Source organism: Bidens hawaiensis, unplaced genomic scaffold, assembly GCF_021521415.1.
Source record: "Bidens hawaiensis isolate Kalapana, Puna unplaced genomic scaffold, B.hawaiensis_p1.1 tig00055015_1, whole genome shotgun sequence".
NCBI lineage: Eukaryota > Viridiplantae > Streptophyta > Magnoliopsida > Asterales > Asteraceae > Bidens > Bidens hawaiensis.
Window position 1 is genome coordinate 49276 of NW_027499928.1, and position 11131 is coordinate 60406.

The following is an 11131-nucleotide window of genomic DNA, read 5'->3' on the forward strand; positions in this document are numbered from 1 at the left end:
ATTTTTTAATTTTTGGTAATTTTTCACCAAAATTTAATAGAGTTGTTATACGGTTCATAATTTTAATAGTTCTTTTTCTTTAAATGATTTAAGTTTTAACCCTTGCACTTTGTTAATTCTTTTTATTTTAAACGGTTTACGTTTCCACTCCTAAACTTTAATAGAGTTTTTTCTTTAAGCACATATGCTCTATATATTAATTCATCGATAAACCTGGTAACAGTAACAAATACGTTCTAGCCAACACCTTCCTACAACCCAACCGCGCAACGCGGGCTTTAATACTTGTTGAAAGCAAAATAACTTTGTTGAAGAAAATAAAACCAAGTATACAAATATTATTTGTGGATTTTAACCAAACCCGTTTCCAAATCTACCTATAATTTTATTTATAATCAAAAGTAATCCTCCATACATTAGGTGATGTGACTAAGATCACTGAACAAGGTTAACCTAGACTTCTAAAAAGCAAAAACCCATTTCACCAAAGCAAAATAAAAAACTTATTAAATTATTCTTCAAATAAACAAGCATGTCATTTCAACTAAATCATACAAAAAGCTCGATATTGTTGAAGAAAAAAAAATGGATTCCATGGATTGTTTATGTTACATCTTTTTTCTTTACGTATTTACTTTATATAGTTTATTATGATATATATATATATATATATATATATATATATATATATATATATATATATATAACTTTTGTTTACCTTTAATAAATAACAAAAACCCATCACATATTATTTTAAAACTGCTACTGTTCTTCCTTTTCCTTTTTATTGCAATCTTTCCCCGAGACATGTTTTGGTTACTCACCTGCCATAATATCAAAAGTACACTTTTTATAAAAGTTACAAGATTTAATATATACCTTAGGTATATTCGTTTTTATTAATCCCAACTATCATCTTTATCTTTAAGTTGTTGCCGGTCCCAGCTAACGAATTGGCTGATAGCAGTCCCATCTTTTAATGCATCTCATACCAACGGTCCGCCACTAACGGAATCCTAACGCCGTTACTTATAGGTCGTCTGAAAAACGGTTTTGGCCCGAAAAATCACAATTTTTGCTGGAAAACTCAATCTGAACACCGCCACCACCACCAATTGACTCACCACCAACCGGCTCACTACTTGAGCACTACCAACCGATTTCAACGATGGTTCTAGGGTTCCGGCGCCCTCAATAATTGGGGCTTTTACTAGAAAAAAGGTTCCTAAAGGTCTGTCCAAAGTTACAAATATGTTTGGGACGAAAATGTTGAGTTTTCCGGTAAAAATACGAGTTTTTCAGCCAAAAACGTTTTTCCGCCGACCTACAACTAATGGCGTTGGAGTTCTGTTAGTCGCGGATCGTTGGGAACACATATGATAAAAGGTGGGATCGATATATGCCAATTCGTTAGTTGGGACCAGCAGCGACCAAAAGATAATAGCTGAGATTAATAAAAACCTATACATCTATATTTTATGTAAAAAACGCACCAATCTTCCAACCATTTTAGCAGGACAATCCGCGAGAATGGGTCCTCCTCTCGGTTCGCAGGCGACCGCTTCGGTTACCAATGGAATGCAGGTCTGCACCCAAGTAATTCCTTGTTTCTCCTTCCAATACTTTAAGCACCTAACAATATTAATGTAAACAAACACATTAGCATAATGATATGATATCTAAAGTTAACAAACAATAATAAACGACAAACTAACAATAATAATTAAAATAATAACAGACCTTTGACATGGGTGGTCTGCATTCTGGTTCTTTTTGAAGACATAAGGAGGCAGCATGACCGATAGCATGCAACTCGTTAGGAAAATTATGAGGTTGATATGATCCTAACCGTCGGTCCAGCAGATTATGCTTATAAGCTAAAAGATGCACAGGTTCCGTTTGTTCCGGTGTATAAACATCATGCCAAAAATGTTGTGTTTTGTAACATTGTAACTCATTGATTCTTCGACCGGTGATTAGCTCTAACAGTACTAATCCAAAAGCATATATGTCCACTTTCTCTGTTATTATTCCTCCATTGAAGTATTCTGGTGCAAGATACCTGAAACATAAACATGATATATTACATAAAAAAGAAAGATTATGATTTGTTTTTATGGATGAACATGATTGGCATACCCTGAAGTTCCTATGACCCGATCCTCGTCACATGAATCGTATTCAGTGTGTAAGCTAACAAGACCGAAGTCTGCAACCTGGATGAGTAAGGATGCATTTGGTAAATTAGATTAAAAAAAAACTTAATAATTTGGTTTTAATTAACGTGGCGTACCAAAGGCTCGTAATCGTGAGTTAACAGGATGTTTTTAGGCCGCATGTCTCTGTGAACTATGCATCCGACTCTGCAATCTTCATGAAGATACCTTAATCCTGTTGCGGTTCCAATTGCTACTTTCAAACGTGACGACCAGTCTAAATATGTTCTTTTGTTAACTGTTATTCAACAGTCATTGTGTAAGTACATTTAAAGCGTTTAATTATTATAAATCAAGAACTGAAACATGATATTATATACCGTGTAAATGAATGTCCAACGAGCCGTTGCAAACATACTCATACACTAATAACCTTTCATTCCGGTCGATGCAAAAGCCAACCAACAAGACGACATTTTTATGTTGTGCACAGCTTAGTACTTTCACTTCTTTACAGAAATCAGCATCTTCATGGGACCCGGAAAACTTTAACTGTTTAATTGCAACGACTAGACCATCTTTTAGCATACCTTTGTAAACAACCCACAACCGTCCTTCTGCCACAAAGCTTTGATCAGAGAAACCATCAGTAGCTTCTAGAAGCTCACTGTAAAAAAATTGTCTTAACGGTTTCACCAGTGCAGGTGCTTGATATTGACAAAGAGAACACAATGGTGGCGGTAGTGACACTGTTCTTCCCAAAGAAACCGCTTCTCTAATTCCAGAACTAAAGATCTTTTCTTTTGGATATGAAAATTGGGAATTTTGTTTAATAATGGAATGATTTGCAATGTTGTCTTGAGGAACTTTAGAAGATGGATTCGATATTAGTGAGAGAGCTATGATTCGTTCGCCACAAGAGTCTGTTGTATTATGCAGATTGTCATAATTATCTGGTTTATTGATTTGTGATGGTTTTCCTTTGATTAGGTGTTCAAACAACGGGTTCTGTTTGTAAACAAGGAAAACAGACGACGTGACCGAGTTTGATAACAGGTTTTTATTACAAGTTTGCGGATGGAAAACAGATGTTTCTTCAGGGCTGCTGACTGGAGTGGAATGATTCACACCATGGCCTAAAAGTTTTTCAGGATCTGCAGTCGGTGATGAAGCTGCTGAAAAGAAAGGTGTTTGAAGCTCGTCGGGTCGACCCAGATTAAGCTTCAGGACTTTGGGTACAGAACCGTTCATCACCACAATATTGCAATGCAGTTCCTCCATGCAGTGTTTAAGTTCTTGTTTCAATTTCCTGATTCAAACAACATAAAACCATTTGACTCTTGAAAATAAAAAATTGGACTCTAATCTGATTCATACAATGAGATAATAGTTTTACTTCTATTTACTTATCCAATACGACCCAATTGGCGGCGTTATACTTCGCTTGAGCTGACACAGAGCCCACCTGTGTACCTGACACCACCTTGATCTGCACCATTACCTACAGTTGACTAGTTGAGGTCAATATGAATTTCATCCTAACTGATAGCAATTCTCTGTGTGTAACCGGGCAATAGTTGTCAATAGTGAATAGCGGGAAAAAGAGACAAGCTACCTATACGTTACGTAGCGATATCGACGAAATAGTGCCCTCTAGTTCATGTTTAGCAATAAAGTAGTAGAAAGTTTAAGAAATGTTTCGCATTCAAGTAGTAAACTATTGTAGCAATTATACACAATAAATAAACATTCACACCACCAAATTAGCAATTATAATCGGTAAATAAACATACATCACTAAAATAGCTAAAAAAGTAAACAAATAAATTAATAAAAATAAATAAAAATTACAGAACAGTCGCTATTTGGTCGCTAAACACCCTATAGCAACATATGACTTATACGCTACGTGGTGCGCTATATCAAGCGCTATTGTCGCAATTGACAACTATGAACTGGGCAGTGTTGTAAAAATCGCGATTAGGCACCGATAATTAAGCGGAAATCGGAGGGCTACTGATTCCATTTCACCTAGACGACCACTAAATCAGTCGAATTTCAGTCAAAATTGGTCAAAATCCTTGAAGTATTTGAAAAACAAACTATATATAAAATTTTGTATATAGATAAATTTGAAAAATGACATATAAAATTCCAATCCGGTTAATCCCCTTGACAGATTCTGCATCTAATTGCAATGGAGCAACTATTATGCAAATGTAAATAATAATATTTGTTACCTCAAATTGATTTTGAAATTGTAGGACCATCCGTGAACAAGTTTCTGAGATCTGACATATCCGATCCGGTAAATTAACACAATCTTCACTTTTATGGCAGTCTCCATTCAACCGTCGCCATCTCCAAAACTTCTGACCTGCAATACGTTATCATTACCACCGACATAATAAAACAGTAACTGATGCATGGGTTACTTACTTGTTTTGTTGCTGGAATATACTGCCAGCAGCATAACACAATCACCCGGATGAACCACATGGGTAAGAGCCCAGGCCAAAGCTTCCTTTGAGACTATCTTCTCATATGCTTTCACGGCCACGATCACATTCTCCGGCAACTTACGGCGTGCTTTTTCAACGGGATGTTCGTGTTGTTTTGGCGCGAACATTGATGGGCTTTGGCCGGGAGATGTAAATTGAAGAACCGGTGACAAATTGGGGATGAATTGAAGGAAGCTTGTATTTAAGTGGGAAAATGAGGCGGCTCCAGAGTTTCATTTATTTCCGAGAGCTGACAACTCGCTTTCTTAAACTATATTTTTAAATATTATGATACTAGTTTTAGAGCCCCGTGTCACACCACACGAGACAAGTAAAACAAATAATTACATAGCGTAAATGAAAAAAAAATATATTATATTTATACTTGTATCTATACAGTGTGTATATAAATTGATTTTATTTATATCACAAAATGATTTTTTTAAATAAACTAAATAAAAAAATGTCCGTGCAAAAACGTACCCGAGAATGCTTCTTTCTATTGAAAAATTCATTCTCGGTGTCATATATATATGAAAGAATTTTGGTTATGAACTAATTTCGGAAATAAGACTTCTCATATGATAGTTGTTCTAACATTTCAACCAAAATACAAAAGGAGCGTTACTTTTATTGATATATTTATCAATTTACCAACCATCAAAGAAAAGTAAAACATTAAATTGTAACAATGGATATTCTTCAAGAACTATATTTTTCTGAGCTACACCATGAAAAATATTTTGATAAGTTTCAGAGGGCTTTTCGACTTTGTCATAATGACAACATAAAAAACACATTAACCCATTCAATTTTGTGAATATTTTGTTTCATTTGAGCATAGTTTAGCATGTCATGCTTCCCATACGATGTTCTAATCACCATTAAAAGAAAAATTAATATTGATATAAATATTTCAAATTTGATAAAAGTTAAGCATTGATAGGCATGGGGTGGCATGTCGAAAGTGTTCGCAATGTTTTCTTAAAATTTAATAGTTGAGGGGAAAATAGTCAGTTTGTCAAATCCCGAACCTTTTGATTATTTCAAAAAATGCCCTTAAAAATAAATTTGAAACCCGAATCATGTTTAAAATTTTAACTTTCATACTTTTGACATTTTAAAGTCAACACTTTGAACCCATGACAAATTTGACAATAAATCCATTCTGCGTTCTCAAATTTTTAAAAATACTCAAAATTTTCATTTTTGACCCTAACAAATTTTGACCCAAAATGTAGTTAACTTGTACCAAACAATCTATTTACCAACTTTTGACCCATAAAATCAAATTTAAGTTCTACAAAAAAACCCGAAACAATTTTTATTTGAGAAACATGATTTGTTGTTGATTTTTGGAATTCACCACGTATTTTGAATATATAGTAAAATAATATGTTAATAATTATATTTATAAAAATATATAGATATTATATAAATATAGTGTAAAAGGAAAATGAATAATTATTGATTTATTATATATATTAAGGTATATTAGTTTTGGAGGGAAAAAATTATGAAAATTAATCAAAACATGAGAAGTGTCCACATTTATTTTACTTTATTAGAATAGGTAGATTTTATAAAAATATGTTTTAAGCTCGTAAATAGTTAAAATAAGACAATTATATAACCTTAAAAAGATGTTCAATAATTGGAATCGAGTTGTTACCTGGAGTGAATTGGTTTGGCAAGAATCGCTTAGAAAACGACAACCGCAGGGTTGAAATCGGGTTGTAATCCTATACTTCAAACCTGGTCAAACGCGGTTAAATCTGACCTGAATTGATTAAACCCGATCCTTTGACTTTCTTCAATCCGCGTCCAACCCAAATCGGTTTGTACAACCTCTGTAACCGAACAAAAACTTTATTCAGTATTTGCAATTCTAAACATAATATTGGTTATGAAAAAAAAACACAAGCTAAAATTATTCTAAATATTTTATAGAGTAAAAAAGTTAAAAAAAAAAAAAAGTTGAGTAACATGTATATACGTGTACAATATGCGTATATACGTGTATATTTTTCTTAAATGAAATCAACCCTTGCTCCCAAGGCAAGTAGACGATGTTGATATCGTGGGGCATGTTATTGTCAAGACAGGACACACGCCACATGTGATCACATTAATTTTTACAGGTATTATTATGGTAGTTATTGTCAACATTCTTGTGGTGGATGGTGCATTATTAGTTTCTCTCTTTTTGCCGAACAATTGACTACGATTTCTTAATAATTGATTATATTTTACATTGTTTCACTATTTAAATCACAAAGGGGATAGGAAATCGAATTTCAATGAGATGCTTATGAAGTAACGAACTATTTAACAACGCGACATATGTATAAAATTACCTACTTATCATTAACAAATGAATAATTACGCAATTTAAACAACCATAATCACACAAAGGTAGTGTTTGTTTTTTCTCTGAAGATCTTCCTGGCCTCTTATGTCTGCACCGCGCAGACCACGCGCAGATGTTATGGTCTGAAAACTGTTTGTTTTCCGGAAGACATTTCATTAAAAAACGTCTGTGCGCCCTCTTCTTGGAGAAGACTTGGACCATCAGCTTTTAACATCTTCCCACATCTTCTCATCAAACCCTTCCATCAACCCTAGCAACTCCTCCTCCCCTCTCCTCTTCTCCAACATCGCCCCCTTTCCGGCCACCTCACACCTCCGCCGCCCCCTTTCCGGTCACCCCACACCTCCGTCGCCCCCCTTTCCGGCCACCCCACACTTCCACCGCCACACCCTTGATGCCGCTATCCCCTATCCAGCCACCCTACACCTCCGTCGCCCCTCCCCTACCTTCGCCGCCCTCTCTCCGACCACCCCATATCTCCACCGCCCTTCGACTGCCGCAGGTCCGCCGTCTCCGCCGCCCACTGCCACGCATCCACAACTCCAGTCCGTGTATTATTGTTTTGTTGATTTGTGTACTTTACCTATATTTGTATGATTTGTGATGTAATCGATTTGAATTTGTGTATTGGATTATACTATTGAAAGTTTATAAGATCGGAATTTGTTGAAATCAGGTTTAATTGATGTTCGTCGAGTGAGTATTGATGTCGTGTATATCAATTTAGGTTTATTTTGTGTAAACGAGCTTGAGCTTGGCTCGTTTTGACTTACGAGAGCTCGAGAGTTATTTTTCAATTATTGTTGAATTTTTATTAGTTTTTTTTAAAGAAATTGATTTGTAGAATTTAGTTTGTTGAATTATTATTAGTTTTTGTTCAATTATTAGTTTGTATAATTGTCCAGTTATCATTAGTTTTTTGTTTAAAAAAGCTTGTAGAAAGTTTTGGTTTAATGAAGATCTTGTTACATTAGGTTTGCATAAAGTTTAAGTCGTTTGAAGACCTTTTTTATGTTTAAAATTCGGTTTATTTAAATTTCTGTTAATTTTAATAGTTTGCAGACGTGTTAAAAAATAAACAGTCTTCTTTTTGCAGACTGCAGAGGTTTGGTCCACCTCTTCTGCTACAGATGTCTGCAGATGTGGTCCGTAGACTGCAGACATTTTACCTCTTAAAAAACAAACAACACCAAAATGAATCATCGGCTACTATTATAAACAATTTGAAAAATCTATACTATATAATAAAAAAAAAACTTTCTAAACGCCACATGCTATCACCAAAGTGATGCTTACAAAATTTTTCCCTCATCTCTTTCATATTAAATACATTTGACACTCTTTCTTATTAATAATTTTGTATTTTATTTTTTTACTTTTTAATATTTCATTTTCTCTTTTTAATAATTCTTTGTTGATTTAAAAAATTTAATACCAACATTAATATGTTATTTTTTATATAAATATATTATATTAGTTATTAATATTAGATTTTTAGAATTAACCAATTTCACGTTGATTTTGAATAATGATTCCAAAAATTGAGGTTTTAAATATGTTATATTAATTAAGGTTTTTATAAGAAATGATATTATTGGATGAAGAGGTAACATTAATTAAAAATTAAATTTCAATAAACTTTAACTTATTAAATATATATGATTAATACTAAATACAAGTATTTTTCTTTCAAACCTTGAATAGACAAATTCACTATTGATGCATTCTTAATCTTTATATTAACTTAAATGAGCGGGTTCTCTAACCGGTTAAAGTCTCAAATATGGTTCGGGTTAAAACAGTTGTGACTAGAATGAGTTTCGGTCCACGGGTTAGCTTAAAAAAGTAGCCATTTACAACTTCTTTTTTAATTGACTATTTAATTAACCCATCATTTAGGTTAAGTTCATCATTTTAAAACTCCACAAAAATATAAACACTAGACTACAAGTTTTGGTTTTTTAGGTGGATAAGATAACTTCTTATCTTTGGAATACAAATGTTAGACATTAGCACACTATTAATCATATGATAAATTGACTTTGTATATCCTTAAATTATTGAAGATTTCAAAAATATAGATTTATTTAGTGAGCGAGTTATACTTGCATCGGAAAATGAGACCAGCCTAAAAAATTAGCAAACGTTTGATAATCATGTTTCTAGGAGATGAAAAATATTACCATTCTTCAGATGGTATCTATCAAACATAAAATGATACATCACAAGAAAGTATTAGTTTCTTGATGTTTTAAATGGCTCAAAATCTAAGGTTGTTAAGTTATAGGTTAGTCCTAAAAGCCGATGTTGAAGTGATGATGCTTAAAATATTAACTAACAAATTGGTCTATGCAATAAAACTAAACTATATGTGAAAGTAAAACATGATAACCGTGCTGTAAAGCTGAAATCATATCCGAAAGTAATATTGAAACTCACACTTTTATTTTAAAAAAAATCCTATACCTTTGGATAAAATGATTAATTTCAAAGAATGAAACTTTCACTTTATTTTTGTTTTTACAATGAAGATTAATAAAAGATAAGGTCAATCGTTATAGATGGTTAGTTTGTTTTTGAGACAATTTTTTTTAACTCATGACCAGTTATGTATTGCATTATCCAGAGTTAAAAACATAAACAATGTGAAACTACTAAGTTTTAACATAGAAATTAAAGTTACAAATAAAACTAAAAATATTGTGCACAAAGAAATATTTAGAGATTTATCAATTTTCTAAACAACTTTTTATTTCCATATGTGTAACGTGTAATTATTATACCATATGATATATCTTTATATCTTTTGAACATATTTTTTGTATTTCGCATTGTGTAATTATTTAAATAATTTATTTATTCTAACCCGTGTGCTACACGAGTAGCTAATCTAGTGTATATAATATATCATAGTATACTCAATTAAAAAATAATAAAAGTCTTGGTTTTATGGTATAATTAAAAAAAACAATAATAAAGTATTAAGGTAGCGTTTGGAATGCAATAATGGAGGTCGGAATGGAATGACTTATTGTGAGGGAATGAAGAAAAATGTATTTGGTTGATTAAAGGAATTAAATGACCCATTACCTAGTCCATTCCATTTCCTCTAAAATACCCCAATTTCATTCCATCCATACCCCATGTTTTTTTTTCATTCCATTCCCTCTTTCACCATACATCACCTCTACCACCCTCCCACTACCACCACCCACCACCATCAACACCCACCACCACCACCACCAACCACCACCGGCGTCACCACCAACCACCACCATTGTCGTCCACCGCTGCTGTTACCGCCACCAACCGCTATCATTAGTACTAACCGCTAACCACAGCCACCCGTCTGCTGCCACCATCAACCATCGCCCCCGCCCCTCACCACCACCACTTGCTGCCCACCGTCACCGTTGCCCACCGCCGCCATTGCCACCACCGCCTGCCACCTTCACTGTTACCGTCACCACCCAACACCACCACCACCCACCCACCTCCAACCACCATTATCTCCCGTCACCCACCACCACCATCACCGCCCACCAATGCCACGACCGCGACCTACCTCCCACCACCACCGCCACTCACTACCATTTTAGTTTTCTTTTTTCTTTTTTTTTTCCTACCTACTGAAAATTTTGCAATCATTCATTGCATTCCCATGTAGTAACCAAACATCTCATTGGAATGGTAATAACTCATTTCATTCCATTGTCCATTTCATTCCGTCGTCCATTTCATTACCCCATACCAAACAGAACCTAAAGTTGTTTGATTATTGTTATGTTATGAAACTAGTTTAAAAGAAAACCAAGGCTTTTTCGATTTAGTCATTTCAATCATTTGCAATCTTCTTTATTTACGACGTTGTCAATGGTCTCGATCTTATCCATCAACAAAGTTTAGGAATGGTCCAGATCTATTTCGCGCACTTCTTAATTCTTTAACTTATTTGATTGGGGCTCCATAAATATGCACCCACAAGTTCTCCGCGATTCATGATCTTGAAGGAAAACAATGTCTATACAAAAAAAAAAATCAATTTCAATAAAGAAGCACGAACTGCTTGCCATTTGTTATAACATTGAAAGCAGTGGTGATGG

General features: G+C 34.0%; 1 protein-coding gene across 2 annotated transcripts; it reads right to left on the reverse strand.

Moving 5' to 3' along the window:
• Positions 1-1483: 1483 nt before the first annotated feature.
• On the reverse strand, positions 1484-4786 carry LOC143600867 (putative serine/threonine-protein kinase PBL25). 2 transcript variants are annotated; one of them, XM_077078422.1, is made up of 8 exons: positions 4596-4786; positions 4397-4533; positions 3563-3657; positions 2537-3465; positions 2294-2454; positions 2140-2216; positions 1741-2062; positions 1484-1632 (listed from the first exon to the last, which is right to left on the reverse strand). In XM_077078422.1, exons 1-8 carry the CDS (start codon positions 4783-4785, stop codon positions 1510-1512), a joined length of 2034 nt encoding a protein of 677 aa, XP_076934537.1. In that variant the 5' UTR covers position 4786; the 3' UTR covers positions 1484-1509. The 2 variants fall into 2 exon arrangements, with proteins under 2 accessions (XP_076934537.1, XP_076934538.1); XM_077078423.1 differs by lacking the exon at positions 4596-4786 and having other exon boundaries at positions 3563-3667; positions 4397-4485.
• Positions 4787-11131: the final 6345 nt, after the last annotated feature.